Raw genomic sequence first — 18,586 nt, 5'->3', positions numbered from 1 at the left:
AAAATGACATCGAAAGTATCGATAAGGTTTGGTTGTGGCATTCAGCAGAGAAGATCCGGAAGCTACATTTGACAGCTGTGCAGCATATGCAGTTGATGGTAGGTTGTATTTCAATTATTGTAGAAGCAGAAGCGTTATGTGTGTTACTGTTGCAGTGCACAAGTGTGCTGAAAAGGATTGTGCAGGCATTAAAGACATTTCTTTGTAGCCTTTAGAGATACACTATTCGTTCTAATATGATATTGCTGCCATCGCCTGTTTGTCTGCGTTCACCACAATTGCTATTAGTCATCTAATCCAGTCACCTTCTATTAGTCACTTTTTAATCAATTATCTTGAGTGTAAAAAATGATTGTGCTGCTAATTTTTCATTAATACCAAAAAATAAAAGATCCCCCATGCTGCCCTTGCTCTTGGTGATTGTTGGCTTCCTTCATATGTGCCCTACTTCAGGGCACAAGTGGGAGGGACTCTTTCCATGTACAGGCTTATTTCCTTCATACAAGGTATTTCCGCTGTACATCATCAGCACAAAGGCCTCTCCCATGTCTCTCCAATTAACCCTGCCCTGTGACAGCTGCAGCCACCTTATCCCAGCAAACTTAAACTCATCCACCCACCTAATTTTCTGCAATTCCCTGCCACGTTTGCCTTCTCTTCTTATCCAGTGCATTACCCTCAACCACCATCACTTGCCTTTGATTTACATGCCCTGCCCAAGCCCATTTTGTCTGATTTCTACTGGGATGTCATTAACCGTGTTTGCTTCCCGACCCATTCACCCTCTTCCTGTACGTCCCTTAACATTACACTCATCATTTTCCTTTTCACAGCTAGCTGTGTTGTCCTTAACTTAAGCTGAACCCTTTTTCATTAGCACCACATTTCTGCCCCATAGGTGAGCACTGGTAAGATACAGCTTGAGGGATATTGGTAAACTGCTATTCATGATCTGAGAGAACCGGCCAAATGCGCTCCACCTCGTTTTTATTCTTCTAGCTATAGTTTGCATTTGAGCTTCCACTGTGCAGTACAATGGAAGCTCAAATGCGATGTGATGCATTTCAAATGAAAGCATTGACTACTGGAGAGAATTTCCAGCACTTTGACCTAACCTATTGTTCCACATGCAGCGCTATTCAGAGCACGATATAGTTCTTGTTAGCAAAAATAACTGCTTGCATGAAAGCACCCAAATTGTCCCAATAAAGCATAAGGTTCCAGTGTGTACTTATGTTGGTTTGAAGGTGCACTGTTTTTACCGGAATTTATTTTTTGAGGCCCAGTCCAATAGTTTGACTTCTCTGAATACTCTCAAGAAAAGGAGTCTCCGACTGCACTGAACGAGTGTAAAGAGTGTGGCAATAAATTATTTCAGCTCTGTACTTTTGTTTGCTCTTCTTCCTTCCTGTTTTTATGCTCATGCTGAACTGGTGTTCATTACACCAGACTGTTTCTCAGAGCTGCTATACTTGAGGACAACTTTCTGGCACTGACGTGGAAACGTGAGCTAAATTTTTAACTGCTTGTGCCCCTTGGGTGCAGTTTCCACTGAAGCGTTGCACAGTCTTGTCCTCGAGTATAACAGCTGTTAAAGGGGCTCTGAAACGCCTTTCGAGGAGAGCACATTAACTCACTTAATCACTGCACTGTGTTGCCATGAAAACCAGAGCCAAATAATACTCTTCTACACTCAGCAGGCGACCCACAATCGCGCGTCAAAGTTGGCGAGCTCTTCCCGGCGACTTTTTCATGCTCGCCCCCTCCTCCGTCCCCCGCATCTGCGTAGAGAAGGTGAGAGGTGGCCATTGGTTAGATTCTTTCAGACGTCAGGCAGCTACTGTGGCCGCGGCCAATAAGCCGCTCAGCTCCGGCGGGTCGGGAAGCTCCGCTCCCAGAGGGTGGGTCGCCAAAGGAGCGCCAACCTTCCAGCGTGCAAAAAGTGACGAGAGGAGAGGGAAAGGCGTTAAGACGCTGAAATTCAAATTTTAATTACAGATAACTCAGCTTCTACAAAGCGCATTTAAAAAATCCTTGCTTGACACTATTTGTGAAGTGGCGTGCTTCAATATCCCAGGCATGCCGCAACTTTATTAGAGCCCCCTTCAGAGCCCCTTTAAGCGACATCGAGGACTTCCAGCAGCACGTGCAGTTTGGTACACCTCATAGGGCTTACAGATATGAACTACACCCACCACTGAGCATCGAATGAAGCAATTAAGATCAGCAATATAGTGCCCTAAAAATGTACTAAAAAAGTCACTTTTGCACTTGTCAGGATGTCCTGAGGTCATACAAATGTCCTGAAAATGCACTATAAAAGGCCTGGGGTGCCCTTTTGAGGATGTTCTCAAAACATACTGAGGCCGGACAAAATGACTTGTTCAGACCTTTTTGGGGATCATTGAAGGACATCCTGAGAACAACCAAACATCGCAGTGGTGGCATCCTGGGGACATTTCCAGGATGCCTCAGCGTTGTCTGGGGAGACATGCGTAGAGGCAGTCAGCCCGAATGAGCTGATGCCTCTTTCCCGCTCGGCGGAAACCAGTTCTACGTCGACTGCACTCACGATTGGTGACCTGGCGATGCGATTCTACCATCTACGGACTGACAACATGAATCTATATAGGACGAAATAACTGCATGGGAAGGTGTGTACAGTTTTCTACTGCATAAAGCTATAGCAGCAAGCTGTCTAGTGATCCCAAGGCTGTTGTCTTGGAAGACGATGGTAGCTGCTTCGTGAACAGCTACAATAAGCTGCACAAGCAGCTGTTCAAAACCGTAGCTTTTGTCACTGACCCTGAAAACATTCTGATCGAAACAGATGGCTTAAATATCTGTGCAGGAGTAAATACAAATCTTGATCAACAGCCGACGAAGTGGGAAGCTGTTCATCGCAAACACTGTTATATGTTCTTTCGCAGCAGCTAATCAGTGCGCGTTGCTTGCGTCTGCGAAGATGTACAGGTGTTCCAGTTCTAATTTAATCAACGCACGTGCTTGTCATTTGGAGAAATCCGGTGAGTCAGGCGTGCTGTGTTGCTCCCAAAGTCACTGTGCGCGTGTGCATCACACAGGAACCTAGTGAGGTGTGTTTCTTGCGGAAAGAATAGAGAAGATGGGCATGTGTTTATTTGAAATTTGTCAACGTTATTCAAGGAGGTACCAATCGGCGAAAGCCCGTCGGAAAAATGACCAGAAACAGTGAACGCTGGGCCTTCCAAGGTCTGCTTCACCCGATCGAAACATCTCTCGCAATGCTCCACAGCAAGATTGTAACAGACGCGCGCTTCGCAAAGTTGTAAGAACATTAGATATGAGGGATGTGCCCCCGCGGGCCAACGACTCCCCAGACAGGTTACCGCGACGTCTCCGGCTTCCATCCATTGAGCGCCATGCAGTCCCCCTTTCCCACTGGTCACCACTACATTTGAGAGCTCAGGTAATTCCAGACTTCCTCCTGTCCTTATTCTATATCACGGATTGTTTTCCCTCTTTGCTTGTCCGATAAAAGTAGTTTTCTTGCCATTGGCAGCAGTACACTATACAACCATGTAGCATGCAGTGTAAATACTTATTTTGCGGCATTTCTAGCCACTTCAAGCACTTGTTGCAATATAGATGTTTCGAACATATTCATTTTGTTGTAAACCGTCCAAAAGTTGCTGGTTATGCAGCAGGCAAAAGGTCCTAACGGCATGATAGAACGGCGTCCACAGCACGCTTTCAGATTTCGACAACGAAACTGATGATCCTCTTTCAGTATTATGTGGAAGTCAGCTCAGACTTCTTAAGCATTTGCTGCACTCTAAGACCTTGAAAAATATGTTTTTCTTGGCGTTAACAAAATAAACGTTGTTGCTCAAAGCCTGAAAAAAGGATGAAACAGCATGATCGGGCGCCGCACGATGGATGGATGGATGGATACGGCTGAACCCTTTACATCGGGCGGTGGCTCAAGCCACCTAGCCATGTTTTGTGAAATTTTACTCCTGTCTTGCTTTTAGCCACCAATCAGATAACCTTCGTTTGGTTACTTCTAACCTCTTAAAATCCACTTTCCCTTCACTATCCCTAAACCCCAATGCCTTGGGTAAGTCAGCCCCGCTGCCTTCCACTGTAGGGTGAAGCCCTTTACAGAAAAGTGGATGGATGGATGGATGGATACGGCTGAACCCTTTACATCGGGCGGTGGCTCAAGCCACCACGCCATGTCTTGTGTAATTTTACTCCTGTCTTGCTTTTAGCCACCAATCAGATAATCTCCGCTTGGTTACTTCTAACCTCTTAAAATCCACTTTCCCTTCACTATCCCTAAACCCCAATGCAAGTATCACAGTCTCTCAGCGCCGCCTAGCGGTCAGTCTGCGCAATGTGGAGGTGATCTCGGGGCCCATTGAAATCGAGCAGACGCTTCAGGCATGTTCTTCAGGAGGCATTGGTGTGGTTGAGGGCGCTGGCATTCGTGGTCAGGTGACAGCGCATGCGCAGAGTTGCGGATGTTGGACTTAGTCTTCAGCGCACAGCCAGGCATAGCTGTTCGGTCTTTGTCGCCATAATTGAAGTTGTACCCAGTGGATGGAGATGTTAGAGATGAATTCAGCCGAAGGCAGCTCGCCGACAGGCCTTAAAGTAAGTAAATTCTTGTTGTAGGCCTAGATGTAGATTCGGAACTCCCTATTTCTAAGGTGTTTAGCCCATTTCGCGACTTGCAGCCTGATGAGGTTACCGACGTGCGGGCAGCCGCATTTTCTAAGTCGCAATGGCGACGAATTTTTCTAAGTCCAGAAGCAGTGGTGGTAGTAGGGCTCGCTTAGAGATTGGTGTTGGCGTTTAGCCGATCGACCCACAGCCCTTAAAGCTAGCCGAAATTTATGCGTAGGATTGGTGGTGTGATTAGGGTCTGTTCAGCGTTCATGAAAACCGGCGTTCTAATTTGGAACGCGAACTACCGGCGCTTTTGTCTCGGTGAGCTTTTTGATCTAAGTCCTGTGTTGCGGCAGCCATGCAGATTGGGTCTGATTCGTCCTGTGTGGACGCACTCTTGCTGCTGGCTTTGGCGAGATTTGTTGCACGTGTGGAAATTAATCGTGTTCATTTCGCCCTTTCTTTTTCCCCCTCAGTCACCAAGCGGAAGCCACGGGGATTGCGGCAACGTCTCTCATGGTACGTTCCGAGTCGGGGGGAGAGCTTTGGCCTCGGCAGACGCCTCGTGTTGCTTACGGCAGTATCGGGTTCATTGCGCTGCCTGAAGCAGGTCTCGAAGGCGCCTGTACTATCCGAGTCCTAATACCGAGGGGTACGGCATAGTGAAAGGGAAAAAAAAAAAGAAACTTTGTGCTCTGCCTCGTTAAACCAGGAAATGCTTGTTGAATGCGCGTCTTGTCCGGTGTGCGTCGCAAAATTTTTACCCCCGTGGAGATTTGAATATCGAATGTTTCTGAGTGCCACGGTTACCGTGGGAAAAATATATTGATGGCTTCTGCGGTAAAGGGTTTTAAAGCCGCCATACATTTATTATCTGTATCATTCTTTCGATTAGCCTGTGAGCTGCGGGATAGTGCGTCTTGACTTCGACTCTTCGGCGTCTCGTTTCATCGGTGCACGACGCGATCTGGTCGTTGCGTATGGTGTGCACGAAGCGTCGACGCACATAAATGGGAACTCATTCAGGAAGTTCAGCTAAAGGCTGCTCGCGTCAATTGGGGTCTGGCGCCGGATCTCTTGCCGTGCAGGCCGGTGCTCGCCGTGGACGCGCTGCGCCGTGACCGAGGTCGACCGCATGGGAAAGGATGCGTCGCAGCGCAGTAGCCAGCCTGTTTTCTTCGTCGGTTCTTTAACTCTCCACGGCTTCTTAGAAGCCGCAGCGTTCAGTGAGCGCGTGTGATTGCTCGACCTGGCTGTAAATTGTGAGCAAATTAATGATTCCGCTGAGACGTTTGCGTTCCCACACGGACGCGTTCACCGGGGAACTTTTGCTGCAGAGGTAGAGTGGTCTCTCTGACTGTGACAAAGCATTAAACTTGAGTTGTGTATCATAAAAGATCTTAAACTTTTCTGGCCACGCATCGGAGAAAGTCTTATTTAGCGGACAGCTGCGTTCAGCGTGTCTAGGAAGAGGTTCACTGAAGTGCATTACGACATCGTCCATGCTGGCAAACCATGGCAGTCATCTCTGGTTATCTGGTAATCATTCGTTGGTACCCATTATCCATTACACAATCTATTTACATCCTGTTTTGGCTGTGTGCCAGGGGTTTAATCTTAGCGTCATTTTTTGAAATAGCAGTATATGCATGCCATAAAAACAGGATATTAAATATTGGGCATAGTTTTTTATTTCTTGGCGAGTGGTGATGTCTTCATGAAATGGAGGTGCATATTCCAGGTGGTAGAAAGATAGGTGCATATGTCTACATAGGAGAAACCCAGATGTTTTTAAATCTACATACAATAGTTGTAGTTCAGGCATGTTTTAAAGTACGTTATAATTTATGGTTTATGGGGGTTTAATGTCCCAAAGCAACTCAGGCTATGAGGGACGCCGTAGTGAAGGGCTCTAGAAATTTCGACCACCTGGGGTTCTTTAACGTGCACTGGCATTGTACAGTACACCCGCATCTTTCGGGTCTGTAGCCGAGCACCATAACCACTGAGCCACTGCGGTGGCTTACATTATAATTTATATGAAAATACCACTCGGGCAAGTCTCATACAATGTCTTCGGAACATTCAAACATAGTTCATTGTATACCAATGACATGTCCAGGGGTCTGTACTTGATCATTAAGGTGGTTTGAGAGCGTACAACATGTTGTGCAGACTTTGTTATGATTACTGCTGAGCTGTTTACGTAGTTTGGATCATGTATATTTTAATGAAGATGTTCAAAATTTAGTACAGATTTTTTGCATATTGAGTTGCAAGTGGTTTTATTAAAATAATAATAAAAAGGAAGGAAAAGATTTTTGCTAGCCCTGGCATCTGCCATCGATACTGAAGCACCTGAGCTGGTGCAGCGGAAATAAAGGATCGCAGGCAGAATGGAGAAATGAAATGAAAGAGGTGAGGGTACAAGAAGAGAGGATTGGGGCATATTGAGGGCTGTTTATTCGTTTGCACAGTTTGGTTTCAAAACAGTCTGCATTCCGTGGACCTTTCAAGGGTTTTGTGCCAGCAGGGGAGTTCTACTGTTCCTGGTGCATGACAATTTGGTTGCTGCGCTTTGCTAGAAGTTCTGGCTTTCACATGTGCATAGTAGCTAGGTTGCATTACTTTATGACCAATTACATTTTTATGAATAGTGAAGTGGAGATATCATCGCACTTTACCACATTCAAGAACCTCTGAGCTGTTTGCCCGTCTTCACTTTAACTGCTGAACCATGGGTCGCCAAAGCTCTTTGCCTGTGTGGCTGTGTGACTTTGGGCAGAAGAGCCATTTGACAGTGTATATTGAAGCGTTCTGCTTGCCTTGGGGTCATTGTAGGTCTTTTATTCCTGATAATTCTAATTTTAAGGGTATACCTAATGAGGGTTCTCATCTGAGCACTGGGATTTGTTCCATGAAAGAGTGAAAACTATACTTCCACTTTTCGTCACATGGGATCTTTAGAACCTTGTTGGTGAGAACCTTGCAGAGGTCATTTCACCATCACGGCTCTCTCTCTTGCACATATTTAGTTGTATGTACTGAGATCTTCCTAACTCATGTGAAAGAATACACAATTTGTGAATTTTGGTGGTTCACTGCCGAGGAATGCAACTATGCCTGCACACACCGTGTTTGGTTCAGGCTTTAGTTCCTTTGGTTTTAGGTGGATATTACTGATGTTTCGTGCTTTGCTGTACTCTGCTGATGCTTGCCACAACAGCTATAATGGTATTGTGCTGCATACGTTGCATGAAGTTCCACAATTTTTTTTCTTTGTACGGTACGCCATATGGCATTGAAGATGGGTACAAAAGCAGTGTAAATTAATGGAGAGAAAATAGAAGGGGGAGAGTTAAAACAACAAGGAGGGGTTAGAAAGGGTTACAGGTATGCATGCAATCCGTTTCGGAGCAAATAAATGCATAAATTGTGAGTGTAAGCACTGGCTGTCAGCTACAAGTGTAAGTGGGAGAGAGAGTTCCATTGTGGACTGCTGATGTTGCAGGACATGTCCACAGTATGTGGCACACAGTAATCTCAGAGGCAAGTGCTGCACACTGGGAGCACTAGTAATGTCTAACGGTACCGCTGTGGTCAAACCATCAGGGTAAGGGCCACACTGACCTGCAGCCACCTACTGTAGACCTCTACCCAAGTTATATTAGAAAGGGGGTTCATACTTGGGGGAACGAGGGTGTTCGTATGCTGCCTGAAATAAGCAGATGTTAATTGATGAGGAGTGGACCTGTCTGGAGGGAGGTGGGGGGAAGTGGAGGGATGTCTGTTGCATGGGAGAGAACAACAAACATCTTTGTGGAAAATCTTTGTTATGCTGTAATTAGCCTCTGCCTTGTTGAGATGATGACTGGCATACGTGTTGGGATGCGGTGAACAAATGTGCAGGCATATCCAAATTAAAGTGCCAGCCTAACCTGCAAGCACGAATTTTGGCCTCTCAGTGTTGAAGCTTCAGTGATAAGAAGAGATGCGTTCCAGTACTTTGGTTATAAGAATATAAAAGGAAGCTGGGAGTTAGAAGCTAGAAAGCTGATGAAAATGTGGTGGTGTTCAGACGTATAGGGGGTATTCATGTGACGTTGCGAATGCAGTTTTGTCTCGCAAGCTGTTTGCAGCGCTATGAAAGGTAGAGCTCTCTCATCCAATTAGGGCCAAGGAAGAGAACAAATAGTTCCTCAGATATTTATGTAGTGTTGTGACTATTTTTCAAGCAATTATTGCAATGATTGAAAAGATGGTGTTTCGCAAGTACAGCGAGCATTTCTTTCACTGGTTAAATTAGCAGACAAAGTCTGCGGGAACACAGCACTGCGGAGTCCTGCAGAGAAGTGGTGTGCCGCCATTCGTAAACATAGCTCCCACTGAATCGGCAGTCCCCTGCGCACAGTAACTGGAGGCTGGTGCTCTTTTTCCCCAGAGATGGAGCCACTAGGATAAGGGGGTGGAGGAACACGTTTTGCAGGTCACGGTGTCCTGATTGGCTTAGATCGCTGCAGCCCTCACAGGGCTGCAAACAGCTTGAGAGATTGAGTATTACGCATAACTTCAGTAGCGCAGGGCGGAGCAGGAGGCTAATCCCTTTAGGCACCGGCGGCCTTTCGCAGGGCTCCACAGACCACAAAATGGCGGCTGTTGTGACATCGGTGAATACTCCCTGTAGATCCATGCAATAGCAACATCCATGCAATAGCAAGCTCAGTGCATGGATGTTGAAGACGAACCACTGGTGATCGAAAACATGCTTTAGCATGAATACTGATGCACAACGCACACCTGCATACGTTAGATGGTAGAGTGCGTCAGTGGCAGAAATGAAGCATGCGCCCACACAAGCATGCATACTCCCCGCAATCCACTGGGCTGCGCGCACCGACAGATGGTGGCTGGTGTCAAGAGTAGGAGCGCGCCCTCAACCTGCGTCCAAGGTTAAATGAATCTGGTCTATAAGGATTATCTATGGTCTGTAAGCGTTTTACTTTGAAATATAGTAGTAATGCAGCGTATGCAACAGTCATCCTATTTGAGGCATAAGTCTTAAAGGGACTATGCAATGAATAAAAAGTCGCTTGTAAAATAAATGTTTTCAATGCTTAGAAATGATGCTAAGAAGCATTCACACCAAGTATGAGTCTTCGGAACTGAGCCCGCAATTTATTATGAATTTTTAAAATCCGTGTTTTTTAAAATTAGCGAGCCGATTGGTGTGCTCGTAGTGACCCATTTTGGAACTAAAATCGTTAAAAAAGGCTTCACTGTACCCATGACGTCGCCAGGCCACCACACGCTCATTCGCTGGAGCTACGGCAGCCACGACGTCACGGGCACACTTCCGGTAGCTGTGAAAATCGTCTCCTCTAGCCGGTGCGCGAGCCAGGGCATTGCCTTCGCGCATATGGTTTCAATTTTCCTCTGCCGCCTCCTTCTGTCGGGAGTTCCGGAGCCGCTCGCAGTGGCTCGCCGAGTCACTACTGTCATCGCTGGCGTTCAGCCGGTACAGTGTGAACGCAGAGGGCTCGATGCCCATTGCAGCCGTAAGAGCGAGCAGTCGCGCCTCGAGGTCTGGGGCCATTACTGCTAACTGCAACAGACGACAAGCAAAGAAACCCGACGCGCGCTGCAATCACGCTGCTGACACTGCTGCTGGGACGCTAGGAGCGACAACCGGAAGTTGCAAAAGGAACGTCAGCAGATGACGTATTCATGGGCGGGGCCCAGTCCCAGAGCTGTTTTCTTTTTGTCTGGTGCCCCATGTGTACGAGTTGACGGGGGAGAGAAGCGTAATTTTTAATCGTCTATATCTTCGGTGTTATTGATGCTAGCTTAAAAATTCTTGCGTTGGGGTGACGAGTGATGAAATGCCTATCTCTCGTCTGCTTTACATAATCTCAATTTACTGCATAGTCCCTTTAATGTGCATGAATGCTTGCTCATACATGATGTTCTAGTGTTGAGAAAAATCTGAAAACTTTTGTGTTTATTTACAACCTCCTACTTCACGAATACATGAATTGCTCAAAAATTTTAGGAGTTCGCAGACGAAAGCACGCACGTAGACACTTAGTCATATATGTCGAGCACATATATTTTCAATTAATTCCTATAAATATTCTGAAGGTCTTTCACAGCAGAAACTCAGCTACAGTGTCCTTTAGTTAAACATTCCACAGAGTGATAGAAAAAAGATGAGGCTGCGCTAGACTGCCCTTCTTTGGCATGCCATTGAACTTGTGGCATCTGCATTTATTTCTTGCTTTGGAAGAATCAGTTCTTTTTTTTATAGAAATGGCCCTGCCTCCCTGTCCAGCAAGAATTTAAAATGTAGCCAGCATAACCCCTTCAGGCGCTATATGTGGACGCGACCTAAGCGTGCTCAAATTTTCGTATACAAGGCGAATTTCCACCTTTGAATACCGCACTCTTACCATTTGGACCCTGCCTGCCAAGCTTGTGGCACCACCTCTTGCAGCTACAGTGGAATGTGTTTGTAAAAAAATAAGATGGGCATCACGTTTTAAGGCGAAAGCCTTTAATGGCTCATACTTGCGGTGTCCGTCTGTCCGTGACACTCCAACTCGATAAGAAAAAAATCTTTGTGCACGATGGGATTCGAACCACCATCCTTCCGTTCCGCAGCTGAGCGTGTTAACGACTACGCTACTTCCTGCCAACGCATATGTAGTTCTCCTTGTCTAGGACGCTGAAGAGTGTTAGCAGAAAGGCTTCGAATCAGACGGATGCCTCCAAAATGCCCTCCAATGTCTCCAGCATTTGAGATTCACAAACACTAGTGTACTTAATTAACCTCTTAACCACACGTCACTGACACAAGCAGCAACATCACGCTAAAGGCTTTGCCTCACCGCACTTTAGGTCAATTAAGTGCCCCCCGAATTTTTTTTTGGCGGAAGGGTAAACTGCTTTTATTTTTTCATGCTATCTTTTCAAGTGGTCGTGAATGATGCAATTTACCGTTCGGAATGTGTCAGTCGGTTAATTAGAAATAGCACACCATTTTTCATTGTCATAGACAAAGAAAAAGGACTGCGGTGGACGTTCAGAGTGGCGCGTTCATAAACGTGGACATGACGCCTTAATGACAAAGATATCAAAGGGTCATTTTCTGCCCACTATGCACCGTTTTTTCGGGCAAGTGCGGTACGAAATTTGCTTATTGCTTAATGCTTGCATGTACTGAAAACTATGCTTCTACAAGAACATTGGATGACTCCTGCGCTGAAGAATTGTTCATGAAGATAGCCAATGGAGAAGCGCCTCCAATAAAGTGCGGCTGACCGAGCAATGAAGACCCGCAGATGATTGCAAAGAACCGCCACTATGCTGAGCCGCTGTTGACAAACACAGCAGGCTATGATTAGTGCTTAAAGTCGGGGGTCTTGGAGGGTGCAGTATGGAAAATTGATCTGGGACCCCACATTTTTAGAATGTAGACTGCGTGAATCCGAAGCAGGAAACCATTTTTGTGCTCCTTTTCAGTGGTGGTCTGAGCATTTCTTCTCTGTGGATTTTAGCAAGAATCATTAACATTTTGTATAAACCGGAGACTGAGAAAAATACGAAGTGGCAGCATTACACAAGGGGGGATGAAAAAAGGAAGCCTGAGCCCTCGCACCATGAGTCAGTCCATAGCTGGCCGCTAAGCTCTAAGCCTACAAAACAATCAGCGCACTGATAGAGCATGGGGATAGTTTGTTTCAGGTCTCTGACTTGAATTGAGCAAACAGCGATTGTATAATAATAATAATAATAATATTATTATTTCCATCACCGTACGTTGATGGAGGGGATGGGAATAAAAGCGGTTAAAAATGTTTAAAAAAATTTTCAAAAATGTTTTCTCTGTACAAAACGTGTAAAACAGACCACACGCTGCTTTCTCTCTCTCCTTCACCTGAGCTCAGATCACTCTAGACCCCTTCGATGGAGCCAGACTTAAAGCACAGACTATGATGGAAGTAACCATTCGCCCGAACTTCTAAACACGTTAATTGCACAACGGTGCTGGCGTGAAGGCTGCACACCTGAAAGCCACGTTCGGTGCCGGAAATGCCGAATTTTCCTCTGCCTGTCGTCACAGAATGACTGTTTTTATCCGTTTCATAAGTCGTGAACTAAAGAATAATTCTCCGAAGCATATATTGTCACAGTAAACATTATTCATGTCTAAGGATCAGTTAGAAAAGTTAAGCAAATGTTGCAGTGTTTGTGTTCATGTAGCAGCTTTGAGGTGCTATGTCCACATATGTGGACGCGAATAAAATGTGATCAAATGTGAATATTTTTGCATAATTTTTTGCTCATCACTTCTTGGGCCACTGATCATGATTTATGCAAAAAAAGATTTTTTTCCTTTCAGCAGATTTATTTGGCGCCTGGAGGGGATAACAGATTTGTGCAAAAAGTTACATACTTCAAAGAAAAAGTTTCTCATGAACAGTCGCAGATGCCATGCCACAGATGGCTGGACAGGCTTACATAATTTATATTTAATGTTTCTGTGGAAGTCCAGACGTAATCAAGGACATAATGCAAAACTTCCCCTGTTTCTGTGTTCAGCACATTAACTTGCAGAATGCAATATTATAAGGTACAGGAGACCTTGCCCCCGTTATCAAGTCTTGAATGGTGCGGTGTTCTACGCCTACTCACTCGGTGGCATGAGCATTATGCAACAACAGGTATTGTGTGTGCTAACCTGATTTTAGGACAGTTTGCCAACCTCATTATGGTATAGGTATGGTAAATGGTATGGCTATGGCATAGGCTGTGGCAATTGCTGGCTTTGCATAAATTGCTCCTTTTTTGTTCTGAAAGAGCACATTCTTTTTCAAGGTGCAATATCTACCAATTTTTGGTCTGCAGGATTGACAAATGGTGTTAACGGTGTGGTGGTCAACAACACCACTAGCAGCAGTAGCAGCCATCACAAATCGTCATCTGACAAGCATAACCATAGCAGCAGCAAACACCACAAAAGCAGCAAAGAACACAGGGATGACCATCATAAGCATAAGGACAAACATAAGGACAAGCATAAGGACAAATCATCCACTGGGTAAGCAGCCTCTTTCCCCATATAAGCATTAGCACCGAAAGTGCCCTGCAGGTTTCTTATCCAAGTGATGTGTTGCATAAAAGGGTCACACTGTCTTAAGCAGGGCAGCAGCTAATGATGAAGCCAAAAAATATATGTTCTGTGCTTTCAGTTTCATGAAAAATCAGCGAGCCTTGTGCTTTTGCACTAAGCTTAGCATGTAAGCAAGTTCTGGTCTCCTTTGCATGTTTTAAGGGATACTGGTAGGCATGAGCAGCTTTCTGCCATGTCCATTCTACCTTTGCAGCAATGCAGTGGTATAGCACAGGCTTTTTAATGATATTAATGATGGTAATCATTATGTCACATTTTCAAGCTGTGGCACATGTAGTTGTACTTCTGATGCCGCATAAAAACATACGCAGAGGTGGCCGCCACGGTTAGCTGAGGTGGTTGTTACCGAAGCAACATTCGATTATCAGTTAATGACTCATATTAAACAATGATCAAAATATTAGGCTAAATGAGGTTCTCAAATTTTTAAACAACTTGTTTAGCAAAATTTGACTAGTTGCACCGAGGTACTGGCATGGATTGGCCATTTTGAATTATAGCTTGCACTTGTCCTGATGTCAAGAGCACAAAGTGGAGCAGTGTGTGGGACCATTGGGTTGTGTGCAGTTTGCGTACTATGCCAGTGACAGGGTGCTGCTAAGCACAAGTTAAGTGAATCTTTCCACCAGGTGTGCTATTCTTGAGCATGCATGAACTGGGAGCATAGTAGCAGTACTCATATTGGAGATATCAAAGAACACATTTGGTAGTATTTTTTAGGCCTTGTACCCCTTGCAAGTGTGCAGCATTGGTTTCTGCTGACCTTTACATTGCATTGAAGGCAAAAGCTGTGAACTCTTTGTGTCATTCTGTTCTTGAAAACTAAACATTTTGACAGATTTGCCTGTCTTGCTGGGTTTGAAGACATAATATACTGCACATCTCCAACCAAAAACTTTAATTTTAACCCAACGTTAAACCAAACATTGTTTTTGTGCCAGGGAAAGAAATGCCACAATGTGTACGTCTTCACATACTGCTGCTTTTGTTGTGGACTTATCCCCCCCCCCCCTCCCCCCCACACACACACATGCTTTTTTTTTTTGGCCACATATCTTGTAAATTTTACATGTAATACGGCATAAGAAAGATTATACGGCAAATAAAAGCTTGTGGTGTGCAAAAAAACTTTCAGCTTGCAACACATACTGTTCGCATATTTCTTTGCAGTGCTGTGATATGTACTTTCTACATCGCCTAGCTGTAATGATGCTGTATTGCAGGACCACTGGCAGTTCTTCAAAGCATAAGGAGGGCCATCATTCGTCATCCTCAAAAGGACATTCCAGCAGCAAGGAGCACAAGTCATCCTCTTCATCCAAGCCAAAAGATGTGATTTCTTCTCCCTCCTCTGCCCACAAGACTACAGAGGTCAAGAAGGAGTCCTCTTCTAGCAAGGAGAGCAAACCATCTTCAGAGTCCAAGCACAAGGACACCAGTAGCAAAGACAAGGACAAGGACAGGCACAAGGATAAGCACAAAGAGCACAAGGATAAAGACAAGCATAGGGATAAGGATAAGGTAAGCAAATCTTGTTGCTTAATTTGTTCATTACATTTTGCATTGTGTGTAAAGCTTGCCCCCAAGTGTAAGTAAAAATGATCAGTGTGAAACACTGCTATCAGAATGCAAATAGGTGTCTGAATTAACCTGCAGAAAACTTTTTTTTTTGTACCAAAGCCGAAAAAATTGCAGCCATTACCAATTGCTGGAAGTGATATAAAGTGCAGAATTTTTGTTACCTAATCAGGTTCATCTGCTTGTTGCACGTATGTGCTGCTGCTAGGTGTCTTAGTGTTTTGCACACCTGCTGGATTTTATCTAAAGGTGTACGAATTTTGAATAAGAATCAAGTATTCTTGTCATTCGGTTGATATTTGATTCAAGAAGTTGGCATTCAAGAGTTTTCAAATATCTGAAATTTCATGAATATTTGCCAGTGATCAAATGCTGCGCCATCTTCCATAAATACCACTGTGGCAAAACCATAATGTCTGGGAAAATTATCCAAACAGTTCAAAGGCATTGTCTTCACTTTCTTCTCCGTTGTTTACGGTCTGAACTGATCACATTCGGAGGCTGTTGATCTTGGACCTCATGCGAAATTCTTCAAGCGGGCTTTCCTGCACATCACACGTGATTACGTGATGGGCGACCACCAGCTTCGAATGGCTGCAACGCGAAAGTGCGCTGTTTGTTTGATTCTTTCGTAATGTGCTTCATACCCACACCCGCTGCACTCGTCTTGATGCCTTCACAACTCATTTAAAGAAAGCTCTGCCATTTCATTTTGGTGAATTGTGGTGTGCAGAAAAGCCCTCTTGCTGAATTTTGCATGGGACAGTTGAGAGGGGCCTGAGTGAAGGTAGCGTTAGTGATCGTGTAAAAATCCTGCCTTAGTTCAGTGTGTTTAGGGGAAGAAAATTCGCAGCTGAAGAAGATACTTCAGCTGCGTAGCTGGAGTCCCTGAGCCAGGGCAAATTTTTCTTCAGCTACGAATCGAATCTCACTGTGAAATTTTTTTTTTCATACTGAACGGATATTCAGTCATTTTTTCTTCATACCTATATTTGCACGCCCTTGTGTCCCTTATGAGATCTCACCCAGTCGAAACCTCAGCACTCATGCAGTCATTGCGGAATCAGGGTGTAGAAGAGCCTTATGTAAAAATACTGGAAGATATCTATAACGGCTACACAGCCACCATAGTCCTCCATTAAGCCAGCAGTAAAATTCCAGTAAGAAAGGGTATCAGGCAGGCAAACACTTCTCGCCGATACTATTCACCGCCTGGTTACAGGAGGTATTCAGAAGCCTGGATTGGGAACAGTTGGGTATAAAAAGTTATAGCGAATACCTTAGTAATCTGTGATTCGCTGAAGACTTTGCCTTGCTGAGTCACTTGGGAGGTGAACTGCAAAGCATGATCAATGAGTTAGACAGGCAGAGCAGAATGGTGGGTTTAAAAAAAAATTAACAGGCAGAAAATCAGTAACGTTCAACAGTCTCGCAAGCGAACAGCTGTTTACAATTGGTAATGCAGCCACCTTTCCGCGTAGAAAAAGAGTCTGTAAGGTTCTCAAGAAATAATCTACTCATCTTGCCTAGTTTGATATTTTACCTTAGTGTCCCTTTAATTTCAGGATCGTGAGAAGCATAAGAGCTCATCAGAGAAACATCGAGATAGCTCATCTCCAGTGAAGGTAAAGCAGGAAGTGGGTACTGCAAAGAAGCCAAGCCAAGAAGGCCTGTCCCCGCCTCCAGCAAAAGTGAAAGTGGAATTGTCATCGCCACCACATCCTCCTGCTCCACGGATGACATTGGAGACCGAGACTGTCGACATCAGTGAGATCAAGGGCGAGGTGCTCAGTGATGATGATGTGCCCTTGGTATGTATCCCTCTTGGCATCTTCACTTGTACTTGCACTTGACCAGTGTGGTTTTACACATTCAGTGCAGTATTCCGTGTTTTAATGCAATAAGCTAGTGACCTTTTCTGGTGCATACTAGTACTGAGTTGATGTGATGTTCTTTTGGCTCGTTATTTGCACTTGGCCACTTTGTTTATTTTTATTTTTTCTCCCATGTAGAGGTGTCAAAATTAGCTTTCATTTCAGAGCTGAAAATTCTGAGGAATATACATTGACGGTATTTCGGCAGTTGATGTTCTTCCCTTTACTGTGTAGGTTTGCCTGTACATTTCATCGGACGGTTGGGGTGTGTAATCCAGAGTGTAGGTAATAATGAGCTTGTCATTCACACGTTATGGCACTTGGTGGCTTTAAACTTTCTTTCTTACTCATTGAGCTCTACACAATTACCATGCTTCTTGTGGTGCTATTGTACATAATTCAATATATACATGAGTAATTCCTGACAAGAATAGTCTGAGCTGTCAGTCAGGACTGGTCTTGTTGATGTTAATTCTAAAAGGTACCACTGTGAAGTTGCTTGGAAGAATGCACCTTTTCTTCAGCTTGGTGAAAGAACCAGATGGGAATTTCCACAATCCATGGATAGCAAAAGTTGGTGCTTGAGTTTTGTAGAAAGTGTCATTGTTTTTTACCTTGTGACGAGAGCACTCAGAGGGTCTTTTTTATTTCCAGAGGGGATACATTTGTGTGTGTGCTGTTTGTAAGTACAGTAAAAGCTCGTTAATTCGAACTGATGCCCGGGTCCCGGCACAGCCCTGTGTATTTCAACGGGGGAAAACTCCCAATAATTCGAACAAGTCGGCATCCGCTACGGTTCATTTGAACTAGGAGACCCTTGCTGACACTGGTCATCGTAAATAGAAGTTGACCAATAGCGAGTAAAACACGCTCCAAATTTACCAGAGATGTAAAACGACAGAAAAGGGAAAAAAAGCCGAGCGCACGAGGCTCACGGAGCCCGTGTTCCGGTGCATGCTGTAGCAGGCTTTCGCTGCCGGAGCACTTGCCCGCGCCGCTGATGCTTTGGCGCGAGCCGTTCCACGTTTTCGTTGTGCCGCAGTCGCTTAGTCACGATCACGTGGTGTAAACAATGTTGTATGGCAGCTCGGGTGATGACGGCTTTTGGTGGTGCCGCGAGCATGAGCTACGTGGTCAGCAGCATGGAGAGGTTGGAGCCCTTGAGTGACACCGATATAATTGAGGATGCATGCTCCCAGCAGACCTCCCAGGGCTCACGTGCGGTGAGAAGAGCCGACAGTGATGAGTCTGATGGCGGCAACGAGACTATTGCACCGCCAAGTGCGTGTGA

At 45.0% G+C, this 18,586-nt stretch overlaps 1 protein-coding gene across 1 annotated transcript in view; it reads left to right on the top strand.

The window, feature by feature from the left end:
- Positions 1 to 4,414: 4,414 nt before the first annotated feature.
- LOC144113941 (DNA topoisomerase I, mitochondrial-like) overlaps positions 4,415 to 18,586 on the top strand; it is a 53,549-nt gene continuing 39,377 nt past the window's right edge. The window contains exons 1-5 of the mRNA XM_077647353.1: positions 4,415 to 4,638; positions 5,130 to 5,172; positions 13,558 to 13,750; positions 15,067 to 15,364; positions 16,987 to 17,232. Of these exons, the coding sequence (XP_077503479.1) occupies positions 4,585 to 4,638; positions 5,130 to 5,172; positions 13,558 to 13,750; positions 15,067 to 15,364; positions 16,987 to 17,232 (834 nt within the window). The 5' untranslated portion in view covers positions 4,415 to 4,584. The remainder of the gene's footprint in view (positions 4,639 to 5,129; positions 5,173 to 13,557; positions 13,751 to 15,066; positions 15,365 to 16,986; positions 17,233 to 18,586) is intronic.

This window comes from Amblyomma americanum, chromosome 1, assembly GCF_052857255.1.
Source record: "Amblyomma americanum isolate KBUSLIRL-KWMA chromosome 1, ASM5285725v1, whole genome shotgun sequence".
Classification (NCBI taxonomy): Eukaryota; Metazoa; Arthropoda; class Arachnida; order Ixodida; family Ixodidae; genus Amblyomma; species Amblyomma americanum.
The sequence above is the reverse complement of the archived record's forward strand: the minus strand, read 5'-3'. Positions and strand labels throughout refer to the sequence as shown.